Below are 27,545 nucleotides of genomic sequence, written 5' to 3'. Positions count from 1 at the left end.
CACTTATCAACCACTTATGAATTTTCTCAACACTGTAACCCATTTTAGAGACGGGGACTCACAGGCTCAGAGAGGTCTGAGAAATACTCATTCGGTTATGCCAAGCATGCTAATTTAAAAATTATCCCAGGTTTTTCAGACATTTGAATTGGTCAGTGTCTTTCAGATCAAAGTGAGACCCAAAAATGGGAAACAATAATTTCAAGGCAAAGCTAAAGGAGCATTACACCAAGGGCTAAATACAAGAAGCAAAAAAAATCCCTCCTGCAATAAATATTTTCCATGGAAAGGATAAATACTTTCTATGGAAAGGATAAAAATAATTTATAAGGAATTTCTGGGAAGAAGAAGAATTAGGTGAATTAATTATATTTAAGTAATATAAATTTTTATTTTTCTTCTATGAAATTTTTATTGTAATAAATTTAAAAAAAAATATTTTCGTTCTCCCACATGTTTCAGACCTTGGCCATCCTTACCCCTTTTTCTACCATGAGGCCTTGAAATTCTCAAATCAAATATAGCAGTTTCCTACCATGGGAATTTTGAGACACGTAATGGTCAAAGTGTACAGAATAGAGAAAGTGCTATAATAAAATGGTTTACTTCTTAAAAACTGCCTATGTCGTCTATTTCCCATTCTTGTGATATTTTCTCATTGATATTTTCAAAGATTTTTTAAAAATCAAAAGGTATTAACAGGTCCTGCTTCATAATACCAATGACCCAATTCTCTTTCCTGATTAAAAACTGACAGTATCTGGAGTACTTACTACTCTCAGTGTATATTCAGATGTAACAGTCTTATTAAAATTATGTCCATTTTATAATTCCTTCTATTACTAATGCATGCTTAAAGAAAAGGATTCTGAGATACATTTTCTTGTTCTTTTCCAGTCCTTGACACAGACTGGTGAGGGGTACTATGGACTAACAAGCACATTCAACCAACACAGATTACTGAAATTAAAAAGCTGTAACATATTAACATATCTAGGCCACACAGAAGTGTCACGAGGTAAAATCATCAGCATAAATTAGCACATTATTATAAGGCATCTACGGGAACCAGATAAAATCTCTATGATAGATCTTTTTTCATAACAAATATATAATGCTATTTGATTGGATTTCTTTTAATCAAAAGTATTATTTGCAGGAAAAGTATTGCTTGTATAACATCACATTTTACTACGTCAACTTCCCTGAGAAGGAAATTTGAAATTAGGGAGAGCCTGGGTGTGTGTGGGGTTGGGGAAGGGGTTACGGTGGAGAAGAGGAATTCTGTTTAAAGCATTTTGGGGACATTTGCCTGTCTTTCTCCATTTTACATTTTTGCAGAAATAGAGAGTTTTTTAAAAGTCATTCTCAATGTACTTTTCTAATTTCCTTACAAAAGTCTGAAAGCACAAAGTCATTTAGGAAAATAAACCTTTGTTATTTACCAAATCCACAGAATTTTACATCTACACACATGCACGTGCGCGTGCGCGCGCACACACACACACACACACAAAGGGGAAAGAGCAGATTCGTTTCTTGCATTTTAAATAATTAAAACATTGTTTTTTTAATCTCTACAATAATGGTATCCTAAGAGTATGGGGTCTGAGGTATTAATGTGTCATAATACATTCCTTCTATTTTTCATACTATTCATAGCTCACGAAACAGTTGTCAAATACTGGAAGAAAATATCCAAATAATAGTCTTTAGCTACTGGAACAGTTGCTGAATAATCAAATCTTCCTCTAATTATGCATTTTTAAACAATTCAGACAAATCACATATGTATCATTTACTACATCAACAAAGGCAGCAACACAAGTGAACACCTAAATGTAAGCACACACACTTTCATGAACATAAAACAAACCTCTAACTGCCAGGTGTGTCCTCACGTCCCCCAAACTACATACATTCAGAAACTGCGACAGTCACATTAAGTTCTCAGAATGACTTTTTCATGGAGAAAGAGGTCTCTTTACTTCTAAGGCCTGCACCTAAGGAAGTGGTATTGAAGGAAAATTAACAAAAACTCAAAAGGGCAAGTTCTGTTAACTCGAAACATTTTCTAGTTTTCAATCAAGGGAACAGTGGAAGCACACTCACAATTACCTTGGGTTTTTTAACTTTGCCCCTCAGGCAAGAGTCAAGCATTTTATAACATTAGTAACAGAGGTGTTCTGTGCTTTTCTACTTCCAGTAAATATCATTGACGAATTCTGTCCTTACTGAAAAACAACTACAGACAGCTTTCACCGGACATGAAAACATCCTCCTTGTGTTCTCCTGCTCGGGTCATAAACTACGTTGGCTGCACTATGCTCCATGAATGAGCAGTCAGGAGGTTCTCGCCTGACTGTAGGAGAAGTATATGCCCCACATCCTGCTGCATCAATAACCCTCACTGCTAGTCACATTCCTGTTACCTGATTTTTGCATTTCTCACCTGAGAAGCTATTCATAGAACCTAGATTCTCCTCTCATCACATTACTACCAGTAGGAAATTCAAGCAATGACAGATTCTGCTAAATTTTCAAAGGTACTTTTAACATAAAAGAACATTCCAGAATGGATAAACCTACATGGTGTGACCTAAAAGCCTACACAAATCATTTATTTATGGCTGTTATGGTTTAATCACTGGACTGTTTTTAGAGGCTTAAAAAAATTAATGGTTTTTGCTATACGAAAGCAACTATGTTTTCCATGAAACATTAGCTGTCACATTAATACAAGGTTTTATCATTAATTATACTGGATTATACAGGAATTTATGTCTACAAAATGTTAAATATCTGAATTTCCAAACCATCTCAAAATAAAAATGAAACCTGGTCCTAGTAAACCCTACATGAATTAAAGATCCATTTACAAAACAGAAAATTAAATATAAAAAATATAACCTCAATTTAATACATTTGCAGATAAAACATCCAACACATGTCCTCGTCAAAAAGCAAATTGAAAATGTTAAATATAGGTCAACAGTGCCACCTTTTGGTATATTTAGGAACTGAGCTCCTAAATTGTACAAAAACATCTTTAATGCAACACAGATGAAAGTAAAGCAAGAAATTTAAAAACCATCCGTTTACAGTTTACTAAGAGTAAAGCTTAATCAATAAACGAGTTATTTATCTTTTGAATTATAAATATTTTCAAAAACTAAAACATCACCTCATGTTTACATTTTCATTTCAATTTTATGAGGTTGGTTGAACATCGCTTCATTTAAAAACAAAAAGAAAGAACTGACAAGGCTCAGAAAGTTTTAATGACTGACCCAAACATCCCTCAGGTGAGAATGAGCCATCACTGGCTCAGAATTGCTAGTTTTTAAATTCCTACATTAATTCCTAAAACATTATAGAATAAGTCAAATCCTAGAATTATCCTACGTTGCAATTAATGCATACAGTTCTACCCTGTGTAAGATTTTGTAAAGTAGTTGTTTTTACAACGTTTTTTGCAGACATGTGCAAATGGAAACATGTTTATAGTTACATTCCTCCATGAAGGATACACAACACGGACTACACTCACGGAGCAGTTCGCACGTCACAAACACAACCACCACGTCTTCATCCAACAGTCTTCTTCCTATTCTATGCTGCTAGAAAAACCTTCACTGCAAACTGCAAAGCCTCCTCACTACCTTCTCTGCCCCACCCCAGGAGATATGCAGCTTGCACGTGATTTGCAACTCACCTAAGTCACCTAAGATTAAAAGCTGCTCCTAACGAGATGAAAATGATAATCTTCAAATACTCTCTCCTAAGCTTCTCTGCCTTAATTTGATCTCGTATTTAGAAGTCTGTGTACCACTTTCAATGTCTTCCATTTTTTACATCTTTCAGCGATTTCCTGACTGGTTTTGTTAGACCTATAACGTATGTACTCTGGAACACCCTCACAGGTCCTTTATTCTTCCGAGCTGGCTAACAACTCGGCTCTCACACAAAGAGCACAAAATATTCCCAATGATCTTTGTCTGTGATTCACTTGTTACCATGAATTTGACTCCAGCTGCACTCATCGAGTACTTCCTTACAGAGACTTCAAAATCACAGTTCATAGGTAATGACTCCATCTTAAATGACCCAGCAACTCAATTTAAAAAAAACAGCAACAAAGAAAACAACGGCTAATATGATGATGGCTAAAAAATGGTTGTGGAAAACACTGCAAGAGTCAGAGCGGGGAGGGAGTCAGAGGGAAGGCCAAGGGCACTGCTTCTTCCCTGAAACACTGCGCCATGACCCAAGGCAACAGTTAGACCTTAACTGCATGAATTAGCCTCACCTCTTATTCATAACATTTTCAAGAAAAAGGCACAGTGTCAGACACGGAAGTTGGTAAACTGGGCTATTTCTAAAAATGACTTAGAGGAAAGAATCAAGCAAAAACATGCGAAGAATAAGTTTTTTAGAAGGATTTCATTTCACCCTATAGCTCTTTTCTTGTAATTACAAGGGCCGACTGCACACTCTCAAGAGCAAATGACATTCGGCATCTTCTCTACAGACTCTTAATTGCTTTCCCCCTTTTTCTAACTGGATGAAAATCCCATTTTGAAGGCCCTTAGTTTTATTGCTCTCCCTGCTTTAGTTCTTGGGTAGAAAGGGAAAAAAGAATGAGAAAGGGCCTTTCCCACTGCCATCCTTACACTATGTACCCTTACCAACGGTCACAAATAACTGAACCTTTGACTACAAGTATTAGTCCAAGGTCACCCGTCTCTGTCTCTGCACAGGCATACCCACCAATATATGGAAATATATATAACCAAACTTTACTAGGTATGAGGAAACATCAAAATTTCTAGTACTGAATTCAATCCCATTAAATTGAAAGCAATTACTGCTCACAATTTAATAAGGATGGATTAAATTAGATTTCTGATTCAATATAATTTGTAGTGTCCATGTCAGGAAAAGCGATAGTATTAGGATCTTATCCAAGACCTGTCAAGACTACACAGCATGGACGTGACATAAACCTAAATAGATTCTACTTGAAAACTCAAGGGACTCACATACACATACACACACACACACACGCACGCCCTACATTTATTTAACCCTTAGAATATACATTAATATTTTGCCCTGCTAGAAAGATAAGAAGAATGAAGTTATTCAATATAGTCAAAATAGCATTTTTACTGGTTCACTAATGCACTTAAATTAAATTCCTACTCCTTGCCAGGTCCTGTGCTTAATGATAATAATGAGAATCCATGGGGCGCCTGCATGGCTCAGTTGGTTAAGCATCTGCCTTCGGCTCACGTCATGATCCCTGGGTCCTGGGATCGAGCCCCATGTTCTCTCACTCCCTCTGCCCATAGCTCCCCTGCTTGTGCTCTCTCTCTCTGTGTCAAATAAATGAATAAAATCTGTTTTAAAAATAATAAGGATAATCCAAACACACACTGAACGCTTTACACATACATATACGTTTAATCTTTAGAAAAAACTACTACTGTCTTCATCAAGTAAATAGGATACTGAGGCACGGAGATATTGTCGTTTGTCCAAAGTCATATGCTACTACGCACCAGTAGCTGCTTTTACAGTCTAGCTTAATATTAATAGCTGGCTACAGTCTCCTCCTAAAAATTAAACGACACTTGTCTCCGAGATGTCAAAGGTAAAGATGACTAAGACAGAGAAACACACATCCATTGGGAGAGAACATGTAAAGCAGACAGGAACTAATGGAGGGAGGGACCACTTCCTCTCCGCCTCGAAGCCAGGGGGATAAAAGGAATGCAGCAGTGCAAGTGGAATTATATACAAGCAAACTCCATACACTTACTAGAATTGGGACCGAAAATGATGACATTAGCTGATCTAACAGGTATAGTCACAACTGGCTCACACACACACACACACACACACACACACACGTATGACATACATGAATCTATAACACTATAAAATTCTTAGAAACTCTTAAATTTGAGAATCACCAGGCTACAATAAAGGAACAACCAAAAGGAAAGTCTCTGCAAACGCCTGGATATTCAAATCACCTCCCCTTCTAAATGAACCATCAAACACATGTTGGTCAAGTGAGAATGGCAGGAAATTTTAAAGGGCTGTAGTTCATGGCACTCTCTTTAAAAATTAAGCTTCTTCAACCTTAATATATGTTAAGAGATTTGAGGATTAACGAGCTACTCAAAATGCGTCTTATGCAAAGGTTAGTTTTTAGGAAGTGTCCAAGCAACGTAATGGTAAAGGTAATAAATGTCTGTCCTCAGATCCAGAAACTCCCACCTGAGTAAGCTCCTGTGGGCAAGAGGGCAGCCACGAGAACAAACACAGTCAGGGCCAGAGCCATGAAGATGTCAAGCAGTGAGTCAGTCCATGAAGGAGCATTTCCTTTTTTTCACATCTGGTCTCCTGCATACATGTTGCAAGCAGATTGTACACGATCTGTGCTGCTTCTGAGAAGGTCAACTTGTCTAATTCTTACATAAATACTACTACAAAGTTTAAAAAGTAGTAAGTGAGAAAAAAATAAGGTGTTAACAAAGTTAATGACTTCTAATAATTTTATGGGAGGACTATTTGAACAGGAAATTCACTTTTCATCTATCACATTACAGCCACAGTGATCATGCAATGGAATACTGCCATCTATTGTCCAAGAGCTAAAAATACATCATCTTTAATCCAAACCCACCGAATTGCTCAAGGCCAGAAAGAGCCCACACAAGTTTACACATTCAAGGGTCAACATCTCAAAAACAGGTTTTCCCCAAAACTCAAAGACAGTAACACAAAAAAATAGATTTTTAAGTGAAGCTTCCATGGTTATTTATCATCTACTCTTCCTAAAAAAAAAAAAAAAGAAAGAAAAGAAAATTAAAATTCAAACACAGACTATTTCTAAGTAATTATCCAAACTAAAGTTTTACAAAATCTCAAAAAGTAATCTGGATCATTAAGCAGTTAAGCAAATATCGAGTTTCTGAAAATCTTTGGGCCTATGTGGATTTTTTTTTCTCCTAAAAAATCTAAAATATTAAAAGTAGAAAGTAAGTTGTTCGATACCAGAATGCCAGCAATTTTAAAGGGCAGTCATCTTCACACAAGTTAGCACTCCACAGCAATTTATTCACAAAAATACAACCACACATGAATTGAAGTATTAGTAATCCCTACATGGTACAAGACATACAAACAAGAATTAAGTAACCTAGAAAGGTCAGGCCAAAAGTGGAACAGAATGAAACACGATATTCAAGTTCCCAAAGACAAAAAGACAATCCTTTCCCGGATCTACTAGGTAAGAAAATGAGAGAAAGAGTTCAAAACTTTTTTTGAAATAAATTACCACATAAGTTTTTAACTATTACTGGTATTTCACTTTGGATGTAATACCAGGCTAAGGAAAATTATGACCTAGAACCAACACACTGTAGAATTCACAAGCGTGAACTGGACTATCTCTTTGTCTCTTTAAAAGGTGAAGATTGTAATCAACCGTGCAAGTTTACTCACAAACAGAAGGAGAAAATGCCTGGGATTTAAAAAAAAAAAAAAAAAAAAGTTGACACTAATTAATTTGTAGATAACCCACAATTTAGTACAAAATCAAAACTAGTGATTATGCCACTTAATAAATTCCTGATTCAAACACATGTAGTTTTGTGCTTTACATGATAAAGGAGACTCTTGGGGGGCACCTGGGTGGCTCAGTTGCTTAAACACCTGTCTTCAGCTCAGATCATAATCTCTGCGTACTAGGATCAAGCCCAACAGCAGGCTCCCTGCTCAGCGGTGAGTCTGCTTCAAACTCTCCCTCTGCCTCTGCTCCTGCTCTCTTTCTTGCTCACTGTCTCTCAAATAAATAAATCTTTTGTTTTTGTTTTTGTTTTTAAGGGGGAGACATATAAAAAAAAAAAATACACCCTCACCAAAAAAAAAAAAAAAAAAAAGGAGAGGGGCGCCTGGGTGGCTCAGGGGGTTAAGCCTCTGCCTTCGGCTCAGGTCATGATCTCAGATTCCTGAGATCGAGCCTCGCGTCAGGCTCTCTGTTCAGCGGGGAGCCTGCTTCCCCCTCTCTCTCTGCCTGCCCCTCTGCCTACTTGTGCTCTCTCTGTCAAATAAATAAATAAAATCTTTAAAAAAAAAAAAAAAAAGGAGATTCTTGGGCAAACAAGATGAAAAGTAACAGAAACTAAATATTTCCATGCTCCATTTAAAGAAGGAAAAAGAAAACTAGAATATAGAGACCAGAAAAATGAGCATGTATCCTATTTTATATCACTGTAATGAGGAGTCTGAACACCCTGTTAAAATGTATTAAAACATTTTTAAAATGTTATGTTCCACTGAAACATCACAAAATTTAAACAAAACTGTTAGCATATCAAATTTAAATTTTAGGGACTTAGAGAATCCCATTCAGTTTTTACAATATAAAGCATAACATAATTCCTGATGTAATGAAAAGCAATTTTCGTCCATTTCTGAATCATCCTGGATGCATTTTAAAATAAAGACAACCTCCTTAAAGACCTTCAAGGTAGAACAGGTAAATTGTATGGGTAAATAAAATGTAAATTATACTTCATTAGAGTTGTTTAAAATTTAAAAAAACAAACAAACAACTTAAAGGACAAAAACTGATCACAATATGCCACGTAAGCTCCACAGTATCTTCACTGCAGTGCCTTCCGTAAGAGGTGCATATTGGGCTCCGTCGTCACGTGACACAGCCTTCTACAAGGGCGCCACAAAAGTAAGTTACACATAATATATGGCAATCAATTATATACCTCAATGGCCTTCCAAACTGAAGCATTTCTAAGAGTGAATTATTATAAATGGTTTTCCAGTTCCATTTGTCCATATCCTTCCAAATGATGGAGTCTTTCATTAATACCTACATACAAGATGCACAAACACAAGCTAATTCTCTTACACTCTTAATTCTCTTCAAGCCTGTTCTCAACTATTCCCACTTTCAAACTCCTACTTTAATCCCTTTAGATCGCCCTTCATCTCCCTCAACTTCAACCAACGCATCTTTTACTTTGTTAGCATTCCCAAACCACTTTCTAACAAAAGCAGACCTTCTTTACTCAATTTCTTCTGCAATCACAAAACAACTTTTCCTGGCTCGAGCTAGTCATTTCAGAAATCCAAGTATAGGATTCCAAAATGTTATCCTCCTATAACATGAGGTCTGGTCAAAAAAAGGCTGTCGAGTTTTACTAAAGAGCCAGCTGTTTATGACACATACTATAACGCAATGTGCCTACAGGTCTCATCTTACATTCAGAGATCTCCGAATTACTCTCTCACATCAAATCCTAATACTGAGAGTTGTTTTGTTTTTGTCAACTGTGCAGACAAAGGTAAGACTACCAAGCTCTTTAAGACTTCTATCCTTGAAAGCTGAACTTTTTGGAAAGACTTGGAAGAAAGAATCCAGCTCTGGGATCCAACAACAACGGTCATCTCGCCCACAACAGGTACACCACCTGTACTTATCTAAGTCACATCCTGAAAAAAACATCTGCTGCTACTACCCTTATGCTGTCAGATCCTTGTACAAAGTCAGCTTATAGTGAAATTCTCAACTTTCAATGTGAAAGAATATTTTTCTAGTTATTTTTGCCATCATTAAGATTATGCAGAATATTCCTAGGGGGTTCATGCAAATAACCTAATATATGAATTTGGCCACAGTAACCAGGGAGCAAAGGTAAAGGTGAATTACCGGCAGGGGCGCCTGGGTAGCTCAGTCGGTTTAGCAACCGACTCTTGGTTTTGGCTCAGGTCATGATCTCGGAGTTGTGGGATGGGGCTCCACGCTCACGGTGGAGTCTGCTTGTCCCTCTCCCTCTACTCTCCACCCCCAACATATACAAATGAATAAATGATCAAATCTTTTTTTTAAAAAAAGTGAACTACTGGCAAGGTAAGGAAGTATTTTCATTTTTTTTTTTTTAAGATTTACTCAATTATTTTAAAGAGAGAGAGAACAAGCGGAAGGGGAGAGGTAAAGGAAGGGAGAGAGAGAAAGCAGACTCCCTGCGGAGAGCGGGGCCCACGGGGCGGGGGTGAAGGGGCCCTCAATCCCAAAAACCTGAGCTCATGACCTGAGGGGAGAGAGAGTCAGAGGCTTAACTGACTGAGCCAGCCAGGAGCCCCAGGAAGGACTTTTAAATAATCACCTTAAGCGTATAGTTGGAATTCCAACACAGAGGATATAAAAAGTAAAAGCTTATAAAATTAGCCTGAAATGCCCACATGAAGAGGAAAGTTAGATCAAAAGATACAGTTCCTAATCAATGTACAAAAGACCTTGTTTCCTCTAAAAAAATAAATAAATAAATGAAACAAACGAAAAACTTGATGTTTAACACTGAGCTTTAGAACTAAGATTCAACTCTATGAATGAGTGGATGGCCACCCCTTCCACTACACTCTACAAATCACTGGAACAGGATTTATTTTCACTGTAATTTCCAGATGGACTTCAGAAGGCATCACGTTTAGCTACAGGATAAAGAATTTCTCCAAGGAAACTCTGGTTACACCTAATAAAACGTTTGTTCAGCACGTACCTTAATACCTCACTGTAAACACTCATTACTTATATATAATTATAAGTCAGAAACCTAATTGTCAGGATTTTTTAAGTAATTCTTTAAAAGCCTAGGTAAACAAAGTCTCTGTTCTCTCTTTATCTTCAGGTACAATCTATATAAAATTAGCAATAGAGATGAGTGTGTTTTATGAACTGTAACACACACTGCACAGGTAAATAACAGCAGTGATGGTTAAGGAGTAAGAAGGAGAGCAGCGTAACGTCCAGAGCTACCGAATCACTATGCTGCACACCCGAACCTAACGTAACAGGTGTCTCAACAAAAACTTAAAACAATTTTAACAGAAATAGAGTCCCAGTGTTCATACATTACTGCGAAGATTAACTGAAGGAATACGGAAAAGGCCCTTGGCATGGGGCCCAGCACATGGGAAACCCCAAATGAACACTGATAATTACTGTTGATCAAAGCAAAAAAGAAAGAAGATGATGTTATATTTATGTTCCACCAGGAGATGACTTTACAGTTTGATAAACGAGGTGGAAATGAACCAGGTAGCTCTCAGCCAACAATGTCATCTATAACTAAAGTAACAGCTTGCTTCCAACGCTCAACACAGCACTGAAATTAAGGTATGGATTCCAGCGGTAAGTATCCCCCTTTCTCCCCCCTCCAAAACAACAACAAAAAGGTTTCTAATGAGAATCGCACTTAAGAATCCTAAATGTTTCAGGAGTAATTTCAAAATGTTGGGCAGCAAAAAAATAAAAACAAAAAACAAACAAAACCCACAACCTATCTAATAAAACCATACTGACCTGTCTTCAAATTATCAAGTTTGAGCGTCTATAGGGTATAAAGCAAAGAGCAGCGGCTGTGCTGACAGACAGCGATGTGTCAGTGTCCACTCTAGCATATGGTAGTTGGGTGAAGGTGGGTAAATCACGCATCTCCCTTCTCCCAGTCCCAATCTGCTGGTTTTAAAATATGTAGTAGCCTCCTGCCAAAGTTACTTCATCTGATCCTTGCAATAAGTTATGTGAAATCCCTCACACACGGTAGACTTTCAACTAATTCAACTCTCTTGCTTGGAAATGTGTACAAAAACCCTGATTTCACTTAGAATTAGCTGGCACAAAATACTGTGTCATCTAAGAGAAGCAAAATACACATTTTTCATTAGTTTCACTTTGAATAAGGTGGAGGTCTACTGCTTTTTCAGCTTCCCACAGAATTAGTCTATGTATCTTAATATCTTCTTATTATATAGGTAAGCTCAGGGTATTAATGTGAAATGTCATGGTAATCAGTCCTTAAAAAAAAAAAACATAAAAAAGCAGGCAAAATGGTTTTTTTCCTCTTAAGAAATTTTATGTGCATTCATACTTTAATTATGTACACAAATGTGATTTCCAAAAAATCCAAGTCCAAACACAAAAATGTAGCTTTAATGTCCTTAAAATGCTACTGACCCGTAAGTGTGGTCCTTGAATGTATTCCTTACACAAACATCTACGTATATCAATCTAATATATCCCATTAAAATTTAAAGCTATTTCAAATTAAATGGTCAGGTCCGGGAAATATGCTTTCACTTTGGACATTCAATTATAATATTAATTAATTAATATAATTGATAAATAATATAATTAATATTGATTGGTTAATATCATAATATTATCTCCTATACCATATAAACTAGTAGTATTGTTTCTACAAGATTAATTTTTTTAATTCAAACATAAAATGCTATATTCTGATAGATGCAAAAATCCTCAACAAAATATTAGCAAACCAAATCCAACAATACATTAAAAAAAGTCATACACCACAATCAAGTGGGATTTGTTCCCCGGATGCAAGGGTGGTTCAATATTCACAAAACAATCAACGATCAACATGACAGGTCACGTCAATAAGAGAAAGGATAAAAACCACATGATCATTTCAATAGATGCAGAAAAAGTATTCGACAAAGTACAGCATCCATTCATGATAAACACCCTCTGCAAAGCAGGTCCAGAGGGAACATACCCCAACATAATGAAGTCCATATATGACAAACCCATAGCCACCATACTCAGTGATAAAAAGAAACTGAGAGCCTTTCCTCTACGATTAGGAACAAGACAAGTACATGCAGGCTCACCACTTTCACTCAAGACAGTACTGTAAGTCCTATCAGAGCACTCAGACAACAAAAAGAAATTAAAAACATCCAAATTGGTAAGGAAGACGTAAAATTCTCACTATCGGCAGAGGACATGACACTAAATATAGAAAACCCAAAAAACTCCAACAAAAAACTACTAGAACTGATCGATGAATTCAGTAAAGTGACAGGACAGAAAACCAATGTACAGAAATCTGTTGTATTTCTTTACAATAATAATGAAGCAACAGAAAGTGAAATTAAGAAAAAAATCCCACTTACAACTGCACCAAAGACAATAACATATCTAGAAATAAACTTAGCCAAAGAGGTAAAAGACCTGTACTCTAAAAACTATAAAACAGTGATGAAAGAAACTGAAGATGATCGAAGAAATGGAAAGACATTCCATGCAGAACAAGTATTGTTAAAATGTCTGTACCATACAAAGCAGTCTACAGATTTAATGTAATCCCTAACAAAATATCAACAGCATTTTTCACAGAATGAGAACAAACAACCCTATAATTTGTATGGAACCAAAAAAGACCCCAAATAGCAATACAATCTTGAAAAAGAAATATAAAAATGGAGATTTCACAAATTCCAGATTTCAAATTATATGACAAAGCAGTAGTAATTAAAACAGTATGGTACTGGGGCACCTGGGTGGCTCAATCGGTTAAGCATGTGACTCTTGGTTTCAGCTCAGGGCATGATCTCAGGGTCATGGGATCAAGCCCTGCGACAGGCTTCACACTCAGCACAGAGTCTGTTTGTCCCTCACCCTCTGCTCCTCCCCTGCTCATGCTCTCTCTCTCTCTCAAATAAATAAATAAATCTTTTTAAAAAAGGAAAAACAGTAAGGTACCGAGCATGAATACACAGACATAAACCAATGGAATAGAACAGAAAATCCAAAAATAAACCCACAATTATATGGACAATTAATCTTCAAAAAAGGAAGAATAAATACCCAAACGGGGAAAGACAGTCTCTTCAACAAATTGTGTTGCAAAAACTGGACAGCAACATATAAAAGAATGAAACTGGACCACTTTCTTACACCATACACAAAAATAAACTCAAAATGGATTAAAGACCTAAATGTGAGACCTGAAACCATAAAAATCCTTATAGAGAGCATAGGCAGTAATTTCTCTGAGATCAGTAATAGCAAAATTTTTCTAGTTAGGTCTCCCAAGGCAGGGAAAATAAAAGCAAAAATAATTTATTAGGACGACATCAAAATAAAAAGCTTCTGCACAGCAAAGGAAACAATCAACAAAACTGAAAGGCAACCTACAGAACAGAAGGAGATATGTGCAAATGACAGACCCAATAAAGGGTTAGTATTCAAAATATATAAAGAACTGATACAACTCAACACCCAAAAAACAAATAATCCAATTAAAAACTAGACAGAAGACATGAACAGACATTTGTCCAAAGACGAGAGAAAGATGGTCAACAGATATATGAAAAGATACTCAAAATCACTTATCATCAGGCAAATGCAAATCACAACTACAATGAGATACCACCTCACACCTCTGAGACTGGCTAAAATCAAAAACACGATAAACAACCAGTGTTGGCAAGGATGCGGAGGAAAAGGAACGCTCTTGCACTGCTGGTGGGAATGCAAACTGGTACAGCCACTGTGGAAAACAGTGTGGAGAGGTTCCTCAAGAAATTAAAAATAGAACTACTCTATGATCCAGTAATCACACTACTGGTTATTTACCTAAAAAATATGAAAACACTAACTCAAAAGGACACATGCACCCCTATGTTTACAGCGGCATTACCTACAACAGCCAAACTATGGAAGCAGCCCAGTGTCCATCAATTGATAAATAGATAAAGAAGAGGTGGGTGTGTGTGTGTGTGTGTGTGTGTGTGTATTTTTATTTATTTATTTATTTATTTATTTAAATACATATATAATATATATTATATTGTATATATATTATATTATATATTATATTGTATATTATATATGTAACATATAATTACATATAGTGTAAATATACATATATTTAAATACATATATATAACATATTTCATATTATATATGTATATATATTATATTCTATATGTTATATATATTATATATAATATATGGGGGTGTGTATTTTTATGTATATAAATATATATTTAAATACATATATATAATATATAGTATATAGTATATAGTATCATATATAATATATATCATATATACATGTATAATATATAATATATGTAATATATAATATACATACTCATATATATGAGTATGTATATTATATAAGTATATATGATATATATTATATATTAACATATGTAATTAATATATATTAACTATTAATATATTATAACATATAACATATATTATATATTATAACATATAACATACATGTATATATATTTTATATATGTAATATATGTAATATATATTTAAGTATAAGTACATATATTATATATATTATATATAAATATATATAATATAATATATATAATATTTATATATATAAATATTATTCAGCCAAGAAAAAGAATGAATTCTTGCCATTTGCAACAACACGGATAGAGCTACAGAATATCATGCTAAGTGAAATACATAAGTCAGAAAAAGACAAATACCATATGATCTCACTCATATGTGGAATTTCAGAAACAAAAGAACAGAAGAAAAAAGAGACAAACCAAGAAACAGACTCTTAACTATAGAGAACTAACTGATGGCTACCAGAGCAGAGATGGGTAGAGGGTTGGTTAAATAGGTGATGGGAATTAAAGACTACACTTACCATGATAAAAAAAATAAAATGTTATTTCTAACTTGACATTATCACAAAGCATTTCTAAAACAGAAATAGTAAAAACTCTTCAAACAAAGCAGGTCCTACTTCACTGTATCATAAAAAGATACATTAAGAGCTTGACCATTTACTAAAATAACTTCTAACAAGTAACACACAATACGAAAGCTTCTTCTCTGCCAAAAAAACAATAAACTTTTCATCTGCTGGAATCCACATCTAGTTCGTTTTCACGTCTTCACACCTCCTAGTACTATACCTTGTAACACACACCTCCTAGCACTATACCCTGTAACACACATCATGTTCAGGCCACACTTGTGGAATGAATAAATAATATACAAATATATGAAGGAACTATCAAAAACCGTAAAAGCCCAGCAATTTAGAAATGATTTCTCTGAAGCTGGGGGCACCCAAACAAAATGCCTTATTCCAACCTATGTAAGCTTATCACAACACTCCACGTTTGTAACTCACATTCTTCTCTTATGCCTATGAACTAGATACCTCAGTCAATGGCCACGCAATGGACTTTTTTCCAATAACCAAAAAGCACATGCTATGTTTATTCACAGCTGGCTCAGGTGTTAAGCATCTGCCTTCAGCTCAGGTCATGATCCCAAAGTCCTGGGATCGGGCTCCCAGCTCAGTGGGGAATCTGCTTCTCCCTCTGCCTCTACCTCTGCCCCTGCTTGGGCTCTCTCTCTCTTTCAAATGGATAAATAAAATCTTTGGGGGGGGGAGGCATTGGACAAGAGCTAATTGCTCAGAGCTTCTATGAGATTTCACTATGGAATAATTACATTCCTGGGTTCACATTGCAAAAAGCAATTTTAAGTATATACCCACATAATCTTCTCTCTTCTCCCCGAACAGTAAAAGTATCTACTAAAGTAATCTACTAAAGCTAATTCTGAATTTCTTATATACTGTTTCCAGAGATCTGTGTATATTTCACATAATCTATATTTTATACCTAGTCACATCTATTATAAAGTTAAAAGAAAATATTTTTGGTCTACATTCGATCAATAAAACATGTCAAATTATTTAGCAATAATAATTTTTATAAACTCCCACCATTCCACAGTAATGGAAGAGACTACTGGCACAGATAACCCAGAAATCATTCATCTCATATATTCAATCTAAGTATAGAATCCGTAAAGATTTCCTTTAAATGTCTTACAGAAGCTACTATTGTTCATTCTTCCTGGGCTACAGCATCTGACCAGGGAGAAAAGAGATTCCACAGTCTGCCGCATCCAAGCCAGACTAGAATTAAACACAGACTACAAATTTCTAAAGTGGGGACAATCAACAGTACATAACGTCAATACAAATACATACAGACAATACAACTATATACAAGTAATACACCAAATTAATAAGAAAAATAAATTTCATATTAAAGTGATTGCTCCCTTAATCCTCCCTTTTCACTATTCCCAAATAAGCAGCTAAAATGTAACAAAACCTAGTATTCTTGTATAAATACACCAGGACAATTGTTTTACCTTTATTATTTAGAAAAGTACTGTAATAAGACCAAAAACAAACTGCTAATAGACTAAAATTTAAATTAAAATGCATTAGATATTTAATGTCACCAAGGAAAAGTCAATCTCATTTTTTTAAATGTTTCAGGAGATTATCTCACAGGCTACTGTCCGAATACCCAAACTGCACCATCAGGATATATTAAGGTAAACCCACAAACTTACACTAAAAACTACTAACGAATACAGAAAAATAATTCTTTTTTTTAGAGAAATAATTCTAAAAGCACATTTTGATACTTTTATTTAAGGAACAAAATTTAATATTAAGGGTGATTTCGCTGTCTAAAGAATAAATGACCAAAATCACAGAGTAAGACATTCGGATTATTTAGTTGCTGAAGGACAGACTGCTAGGAAAGGAGTTTCCAATCCTCCCAAATTCTCACAGGCCCTCTTGAGGCTAGGACTTTGCCAATCACACAGACAGCAGGAGCTACAGAACACTGGTCTCAGTGTTTTGGAGCGACAGAGACCTCACTGGGTGATTTAAGGTAGAACACAATCCCTCCATTCTCATTTGTAAGTACAGATATCAACACTTCCTCATTGCCCAAAAACTAACTAAGGTAACATACAGAAAGCGCTGGGCCAGTCTCTGTCACAAAGCATTCGATTACGGCCCCATTTAATGTACATGCCGCCAGCAACAGTAACACGGACGTGTGTACGCGCCAGTTACGACATACACGTATTTCCCAGCTCAGTCCCCAGAGAATACCTAGGAGCACAGACACTTCACGGTGGTGATGAGCACACCACACCTAGTGTCCACAGTCCTCATTTGGATCTAAACACCATTCTTCTTGTGAAAGGAATCAGAACTACCTGGAGAACTGGCTGCTTCCAAGGCTAGGGAAGGCGAAATATGAGACTAAAACATCTTGTGGTGTCAGAAAATAAGGAAGTGCTCAAAAAAAATGGGCGCACGTTGAGAAGACACAGGAACCAGCCTGAATGAGGCCCTACGGCCAAAGCCGGAACAATACGAGCAGCAGAAATAATAATGACAGTATTGGACCATAACCCACAGAATAGAAAATTCGGTATGTAAGTCCATACTGATACACGTAAATACAACAGGGGAGAAAGGGAGGTCTTTCCTTACAGAAGAATTCCGGTGAGTACGTGTGGAAGAAAAGAAAACAGATAATCACCAACTCAACAAACAGTACAGTAATGACTGCTGCAAACAAGTACCATGGGCAGATACTAAAATTATCAAGATATTAAAATTAGTAGAGAAAAGGTTGAGGAGAAATAGGATATTTACTAATTACAATGAGAAAAAGTAGTAACTTTAGTATGGAGAAATCTGGCAGACATAGTCCACTGATAATAAGACATACTGATTCATGAGAAACTATGATCCATTGGGAACCCAATGGGTCCTTCTTGCCAAGACTGCATACATAACCTTATGCTAATCATGAAGAAACATCTGACAAACGCAAGGTGAGGGGCATTCTACAAAATAACTAGTAACTCATTGGTTTTCCTCAGCAGTCCACAGACATGAAGAACAAGAAAAAACAGAAGAACTCTCACAGACTGAAGGAGACTAAGGAGACATCACAAATAAATATAAAGTGAGATCCCAGATTGGATCCTGGAACAGAAGAAGAGTGTAAATGGGAAAACTGGCATAATTCAAATAAGATAAGAAGTTTAGGTAACAGTATTGCTCTAATGTTAACTGCCCCGTTCATTAAACACAATGTAATTATGTAAGATGTTAATATTAGGGGAAGCTGGATAATGGACATATGCAAACTATAATTTTACTACTTTTCTGTAAGTCTAAATTCATTTCAAAATAGTTTTTGGACTTTTAAAATAGGATATCCGTAATTATCCAGACAATGTGTAATAGCTATCATTTTGTTTTGCCTTAAAATCATTAAATTATGTTAAAATATGCTTTAACTGTTGAAACTAAAATGCGTATCTCTGAAAAAATTAGCGCTGAAACATTCATTCAATAAAATACATCACAGATCTCATTACCTGTAATTTCATATCCGTAAGCAGCTAGTTGTCCGGCCATATATTCTCCATCTGAATTATTATGAGAACAACCCCACGTTCGCAACCAAATTTTCTGTATGCCTGGAATGGTGCTACAAAATAAATTAAAAAAAAAAAAAAGTAAGCCTCATCAAGGGATTTTTAGAACAAAAAAAAAATAAGATGATTTCTGGGCATATCATTCAAAAACACACAGCAACCTATTCACAATCTGTTCATGAAATACACCAACTTAATCCACAATCAATTGCTACACCAAGTCTATAATCAAGATAAAATAACCACGGGATTCTAAGTTAAGACTCTCTATATAAAATGAGATCTCCTTTTTCTCTGAATTATATTTTAAATTAAGTCTCTCTACATAACAAGATCTCCTTTTGCTCAGAACTGTATTTTAAATTCGGTACTACTAATGTCCTATCGCAAAGTTAAACTCATAGAAAGGCAAATACAAATAACAACAGCAAAGAAAATGGTTCTAGCAACAGAAGCAAAGAAAGAAAAACTAAGTACAACTACCCGCTCACTGACACCTATATAATAGTTACAGTCTTTATTTTATAACTTAGATATAAACAGCTGACCCAAAACAGAAAATCACCCTGTAGTAAAATTAAAAATATCCCATACACAGAGTTATAAAAATGTAATATTTTTAGGAAGGGAAAAAAAGGACTTTCAACTTGGATGGCCCTAATAATTTGAAATTAAACAGAAATTACCTTAAACAGAATTACCTTACCTAACAGAAATTATCAAAGCAAATTTGATAAACTTCAGTCATTAAAATATAAGAACAGTTTAAATTCACAGATTTTAAAAGCTTACTGTTCCAAACAAAATAACCAAGTGTATTAAAACTTTCAACAATTTACTAGCTAAACAAATGTAGGCATATTAAAGCCATAACAACTGTATAACCCTTTCTGGCTAGGTTGTCTTAGAATTTCACTCTACAGACCTAACATAATAAAACAGCATGAATTTATTTGTGCCCAAAACCTTTAGCTGATCCATAAGTATTTGTAAATTTGTTAAGAAAATGAAGTACCCAAACCAACAAACCACCATCTCAAGAATTCAAAATTCCAGGAAAAGTTTGAATTTGGAAGTAATACAAGATTCCATACCAACTACAGTAGTGGAATCAAAGATCCTGGGGCAGTGGAGCAGGGGTGGGGGGGGGGGTAATCCTGTTTGTGCCAAATAGTGCCCTTGGCCCTGTCTTCAAGAAACATGCCATCTCACAACCTTTTCTTTTTTAAGCAATTACTTTGCTAAATTTAAAACCATTCAAATAAAAATATAAATCTACATATCTGCTCTCAAGAGTTCAAAAGACTTTCAGAAAGAGACATTATGTATATCACATCCAGTAGTACCAGTTTCTTCCCTGGTAGGATACTGAATATAATTTCAAAACAAGAGCTTACCTATCACTTGGTGGACTGTTTTCCTCTTGCAAATATTTTTGGGTATTTCGCTTTCGTGCCTTTGGAACAACGTGCTTTCGTGCAGAATGCCTATCTTGTGGCTTTAAATCTCCCTGTGACACGATATCTTCTATGTCATCCAGTAGTATGTCACAGGACGCAGAAGGCATCTTCTCTATTATCTAAGAAAGTTATAAACGACAGCAGCACATGAGTCCCTCGGAAATCTGCTTAACAGAGTATCACCTATGAAATATTCTCGCTGATCTCGAGTCTAATAAAGCCTTTAGATTTAACCTCAGGTTTACAAAAAACACAAAAGATGAAACACAAGGAAACAATCAGACAAATCCTACTGATAATGGGACATCCCAAGGTTCAAGTGATCTATCCCCTCAACAGATCAGTATCACAGAGAAAAAAATAAGAAAGGGACTATTCGTGGTTAAAGAAGACTCAAAAGCCTAACAACTAAAGGTAATTCGTGTTCTTGATTATATCATACTTTGCCCAACCAGCTGTAAGACACTTTGGGAACAACTAGGAACATCAGAATATGAAGTGGGTGTTAGGTAATATTACAGTATGGCTGTAAATCATTAGACGTAAAGTACTGTCCTTATGTTTAAAAATCTTATTTCTGGCACTGTATACATGACTTTACTTTTTATTTATTTTTTTAGAAAATCTTCTTAGAGATGCTTATTAAATATTTGGAGGTTATATATCATTACGCCTATAATTTCCTTTAAAAGAATAAAAATAGATAAGATACATGGAAAACATTAACAAGTCTTAAATCTAAGACATAGGTGTGTTGGTATTCCTTATCCAATTCTACTTTACTGAAAGTTCAAAATGTTTGAAATTAAGAAAAATGTGGATACAGCTTCCAGGAAGACAGAACAGACATACTTTTCCCTCCCCCTCCCACTAAATACAACGAAAACTAGGGACATTATATATAAAATAAACACTAGGAGACTTTGAAAGGCAGAGAGAAGGAGGTAAACTGGCTAGGGACCTGGGAACCCCAAGCGATTCCAAGGAACAACACAATGGTGAATCGCTTGGGGTTTCTTTTGCCTTCTATATCCCAGACTTGAAGCTGAAGAAGCCAGCAACCCAACAGATGCAGACAATAAAAGACCCCCCAAAAGACTGTTCTCTTTGCAGAGAACCAGAAAAGGGGTGGCCTAGCGAGACGAAAATTTTCAGACAATTACCATTCTACTCCATAAAACAAAACATAAAAAATCCCACAAAACACAAAACTGGAGTCCCACCTCCTGACTTCTACTTTTGAGGCTGTAATGAGGCACCCCAAAACACTCCACCAGGACAGAACCAGAGTAGGGACTCTGAACTTTCAAACCAGCCAACCCACCAGTGAAGAACTCCAGGCCCTCCCTGCCCACTCAGTGAAAACCAAACTGGTAAACAAGTTTAAAATCAAATTCCTATCAAAATCCCAGCAAGATGTCTCATGGACATAGATAAGACTGTTCCAAAATTCATACGGGAAGATTAAAAAAAATTAAAGTATCTGAAACAATTGTGAAAAAGAAATAGTGGGAGGAACTGGGCTGCCCAATTTTCAGACTCATTATACAGAGACAGTAATCGAGACTATGTGGCATTGGAAGAAGAACAGAAATACGAATCAAGAGAACAGAACAGAGACCTGCAAACAGACCCACACAAATATGCCCAAGGGATTTTTCATGAAAGTACAAAAGCAATTCAATGAAAGAAAGATAAATTTTTCTGTTAGTGTTGGAGCAACGGGATGTTTATAGACCAAAAAAATGAACCTCAATCTATTTCGTAGTTTATACAAAAATTAACTTAAAATGTATCACGAACTTAAATGTAAAACACTGTAAGCTTTTGGGAAAAATCCTAAGAGAAAATCTTCTAGACTTAGAGCTAGGTGAAGAATTCTTAGACCTGACACCAAAGTGCAACCATAAAAAGAAAAATTAATAAATCCAGACATCACCAAAATTTTAAACCTTTGCTCTGCAAAAGACCCCTCTGAGAAGATAAGAAGTCAAGCTACTGAGTGGGAGAGAATGTTTGCAAACCACCTATCAGACAAAGGATGGTATCTAGAATTCAAAGCACAATAGTAAAGAGGTCCCTGGCTGCCTCAGCCAGTGGAGCGTGCAATTCTTGATGTCAAGGTTGTGAGTTCGAGCCCCATGTTGAGGGCAGAGATCACTTAAAATTAAAATCTTTAAAAAAAAAAATAGTAAAAAAAAAAAATACAATTAGTAAATGGACAAAGGACATAAAGTCATTTCACCTAAGAGGATACAGAGAGGGCAAATAAGCACATTTAAAGATGGTCCACATTACTCATCACCAGAGAAATACAAACCCAAACCACAGTAAGGTATCACTACGCGTACCTATCGGAATAGCTACAGGAAAAACCAGCGAGAACATTAAAGCCGACAAGGACAGAGAGAAACTGGATCACTCACACACTCCTAGTGGGAACATAAAATGGCACAACCACTCTGGAAAACAGTTTGGCATTTCTTAAAAAACGAATCATGTGACGACCATGTAACTCTGCAATTACACTTGAGGGTTCATCCAAGAGAAATAAAGACATGTAAAGCCTCAACACAAATGGTTACAGCACAAATGTTTCTTTGTAGTAGGCGAAACCTACAAACACATAGATGCCCCTCAGTGGGTGGTACGGTCAAACAGGCTCTAGCACCCGCATACCACAGAACACCACCCAGCAACAAAACACCTACGACCGGTACCCACAGCACCTGGTTCAGTCTCCAGGGAATGATGATGAGTGGAAAGAGCCATGCCCGAAAGGTTACATACTCACGGTTGCATTTATAGAACATACTTGAGACTGAAGTAACAAAATTACAGAAACACAACAGAGGGAACACAACAGAGGTTAGCAGGGGTTAAGCAGAGGAGGACAGGGAAGAAATGAATGTGACTATCGAAAGGCAACAGGAGCAATCCTTGGGAATGATGGGAATGTTCTCCATCCTGACTCTACCAATGTCGGTCCCCCCCGTGGTGATACTATATTATAGTTTCGCAAGATGTTACCACTGGGGAAAAGTGGGTAAACCTTATAGCATCTCCACATAATTTTTACTACTGAAAGTGAATCTATAATTATGTGAAAATAAAATAATTAAGAAAAAAGTTATCTGGAAAGAAAAAGGAATATACGCTGAGTGCACTGAGTACTACTACTACGATTATGAAGAAGTGCTTCACAGGGTCATTCATTAAGCATCTGCAGCTCCATGAGTTTGGTGGTGTTACTATCCTCACTTTAAAGAGCCACCTGAAACACAAAGAGCTAACTTACCCAATGAGCCCAAGCCCATTTGCTACTTCATGTAGCCTAGAATGCCTATGTAATGTAGGTATACCGAACGACCACTAGTCCTCATCTGGGTTGCCCAAACCAGTGTTAAGGATCCTAATACTCCCTGTCAGTCTCAAGCCTCTCGGACAAATCTTCCCTCTCTTCGCCTGCCAGATCCCCATCCTCCCATGAACAACTTTCAATTAAATGAGCAGTTTCCGGCCAGGATCATTTTGTGCCCTTTACTATAACAGACTCTTTACAACTGTAACAAATTATGCCCAGTAAATCAGACAAACCTGTGTTCAAAGATAGTTCTACATTGGTAGTAATAGCAAAACATTAAAAATAATCTACTAAAGATCGGTTAAAATGTGGTTAACATGTATACCACATTGTCCTGGTGGGGCTGCCTATCACTCCTCCTTCCCTAGACACAGGAAGGCAGCCCAGGACCCAAGCTTTTAAAGTGACCATTCCTCCTGGCCACAATAAGTGGTTCAGGGATGGACGTGACAAGCCCAAGCACTGAAAACCAACAAGAGTACTTCTATGCAGAGCTAACAGGAGAGACGGCTTCCCTTTCACTGAAGTGGCTAAATAGGGAAGATGTCAGACTGAGGATGCTGGGGGCCATGGTGCCCGCCAGGGCAGAAACTGCCTAGGGAATGAAGCCTGATAGGGGCTGGAGAGAGAACACGGACATTATTTGAACACCTGGATCAAAAGCCTGTTCTGCCCAGTTATGTGAGCCAGTAAATTCCCTCTGTGGCTTAAATTAGTTTAAATTGGGTTTTCTGCTCTTGCAAAGAAGAGCCCTGGCCAACTCAGCAAATTAGAAAAGGAGAAATAAACTAGGTTAGTCTTTCTGAAATTGGTTCTATTTATTTCAAATATGAACGATCAGTGGAAAAAAATGGTTCTGTGGTCAAATAAATTTGGGAAACTCTGCCTCCTTACAGACCCCCAGTATTCATTAGTAGATCAAAGACTGTGAAAAGCTGCAGTAAAGAGCCTAAAACTCATTTATCTTGGGAGTTTTCCGAAAATTAATTTCTCACAGATCTCCTCTTAATGAGGCTAAAGATGGTACCAAAAACAGAAGGCCTGAATGAAGCAGACCCTCAGATCCCTTCCCACATTCTGCACAGATGGAGGACTTCCTTCTTTTACAGGGAAATGTTTCTCTGCCCATGTACTCTGCCTACCAATCTGTTCCTGTAAGTGAATGGTCCACCGCCCCTCAACCAAGAACAATCCTTCTACTCTGACTCACTCAAGCACAGCCTCCCAGCAATCACTCCTCTTCCTGCAACATCACTGCCTCTGTACCGAATCATTACTATCTACATATAAACATGATGTTATTTCGCCCACTGAACAAACACGATGTTATTTCTCCTACTGCATCTGGACCCCACTTGCTCCCCGTACTACCTCAATCATATTCCTCTCCCTCAAAGAAAAACTCCTTGTCCATTTGCAACAATGTGGATGGAGCTAGAGTCTATTATACTAAGGGAAATAAGTCAGTCTGAGAAAGATGAATACCATATGATTTCACACATACGTGGGATTTAAGAAAAAAAAACAAACAAACAAACAAGCAAACGATTTAAAAAAGAGATAAGACAAACCAAGAAACAGACTCTTAACTCTAGAGAACACACTGATGGTTTCCAGAGGGGAGGGAGGAATAGGTGCTGGGGATTAGGGAGGGCACTTGTGATGAGCGCCAGTGATGTGCGAAAGTGTTGAATCACTCTTCGGTACCCCTGCAACTAGTATTACACTGTATGTTAACTCAGTGGAATTTAAAGATTTATTTATTTATTTATTTGAGAGAAAGAGACTGAGAGAGAGCAAGCGCGTGCATGAGAAGGGAGAGGGTCAGAGTGAGAAGCAGACTCTCCGCTGAGCAGGAAGCCCGATGCAGGACTCGATCCAGGGACTCCAGTCTCATGACCTGAGCCAAAGGCAGACGCCTAACCAACGAGCCACCCAGGTGCCCTAACTCAATGGAATTTAAATAAAAACTTTAAAAAAAAAAAAAAAGGAAGAAAAACTCCCCTTAAGTTCCAACTCAAGATGGTGCTGTAGGAAGACTCTAAGCTCGCCTCCTCCACAGAACACACCAAATTATACCTATTAATAGAACTCCTCCTCCTAGGAACAGAGAGCGAGTGAGCAAGTGCAGAACCACCACAGACGGCACGGCAGGAGAAGAGCAAGAGAGACAAAGACAGCAACAGAGGGAACCCCCACCTCCAATACTGTCAACTGCAGTGGGAAGGGACAGTACTAAAGGACCAGGAACAGATCCCTCTCTCCTTGGACACAGGAAAAATAAAAAAATAAAAACATGGTTTAAAAGGGCAACTAGCAAGGGCGCCGGGGCAGCTCAGTCAGTTAAGCATCTGTCTTTGGCTCAGGTCATGATCCCGGGATCCTGGGATCAAGTCCTGCATCAGGCTCCGCAGGGAGCCTGCTTCTCCCCCTCCTGCCTCTGCCCCTCTCCCGCTCCTGCTCCATCACTCTCGCTTGCTCTCAAATCAATAAAATCTTTTAAAAAAAAAAAAAAAGAGCAATCAGCATATAAAAGCGACAACCTTAAAACTCTGCCAAGTAGCAGAGGAGCTACAGGAAAACCTCTCCAAGTCAGAGGAACTACAGTTGATGCTCCCACCCCACCTTAAAAGCCAAGATCAGAACAGGGTCCAGACTCCATGATGGACAGATCCGATTGTCCCAGTGAGACTGCGACTTGAGCAAGCCCAGGGTCTGTAAACTCACATCAGCCCTAGATGTGCTGGGGCACAGAAAAAAAGCCTGGGTTTAAAAGAGCCGAGGAACTGCGGGAATTCTCTCTCCCTCCCCACCTCAAAAGATGAACTGAAGAAGGGTCTGGCTGCCCTAAGAGATGGATTCCAACACCATAACTGGAGGGTCCCAATGTTGTAACTGGCAGGTCCAGTCGTCACAGGGAGCCTGTGACCTCAGCAAGCCCAGGATCCACAAGCCCACACCAGCATCCTGTGGTGCTGGGGCAAAGCAAACAGGCTGCAGTTTTGTGTTTTGTGTGTGTGTGTGTGTGTGTGTTTTAATTTTCACTATTTATCTTTGTAAAATTTGACTTATCTAGCTTATATTTTTTTCTTTTTGGTTTTGTTCTTTTTTTCTTCTCTTTTTTCATCTTTTCTTCCTTTTCATTTTTCTTTTCTGTCAACTGCAGTGGGAAGGGACAGTACTAAAGGACCAGGAACAGATCCCTCTCTCCTTGGACACAGGAAAAATTTTTATTTTTTTATTTTTTAAATTTTATTATTTTCTCTTCCTTTAAAATGTTTGTTCTTGGGGACGCCTGGGTGGCTCAGTTGGTTGAGCAGCTGCCTTCGGCTCAGGTCATGATCCCGGCGTCCTGGGATCGAGTCCCACATCGGGCTCCTTGCTCCACAGGGAGCCTGCTTCTCCCTCTGCCACTCTGTCTGCCTGTGCTCACTCTCTCTCTCTCTGACAAATAAATAAATAAAATCTTTTAAAAAAAAATGTTTGTTCTTTATCCTTTCTGTAAAAAGCTACAGTTTAAAAGAGTAACTAAGTACATATAGCCACAGCTCCA

At 37.1% G+C, this 27,545-nt stretch overlaps 1 protein-coding gene across 2 annotated transcripts in view; it reads right to left on the bottom strand.

Moving 5' to 3' along the window:
* Positions 1–27,545, bottom strand: part of CDKAL1 (CDKAL1 threonylcarbamoyladenosine tRNA methylthiotransferase) — a 634,424-nt gene that overhangs the window by 596,928 nt on the left and 9,951 nt on the right. For both annotated transcript variants that reach the window (XM_080807301.1, XM_080807300.1), the window contains 2 exons: positions 20,566–20,747; positions 19,109–19,221 (listed from right to left, as the gene is read on the bottom strand). In XM_080807301.1, coding sequence (XP_080663427.1) covers positions 19,109–19,221; positions 20,566–20,735 — 283 coding nt within the window. In that variant the 5' untranslated portion in view covers positions 20,736–20,747. The remainder of the gene's footprint in view (positions 1–19,108; positions 19,222–20,565; positions 20,748–27,545) is intronic.

Source organism: Martes martes (assembly GCF_963455335.1).
Source record: "Martes martes genome assembly, chromosome: 6".
Classification (NCBI taxonomy): Eukaryota; Metazoa; Chordata; class Mammalia; order Carnivora; family Mustelidae; genus Martes; species Martes martes.
Note: the sequence above shows the minus strand (reverse complement) of the source record. Positions and strands in the feature narration are given on the sequence as shown.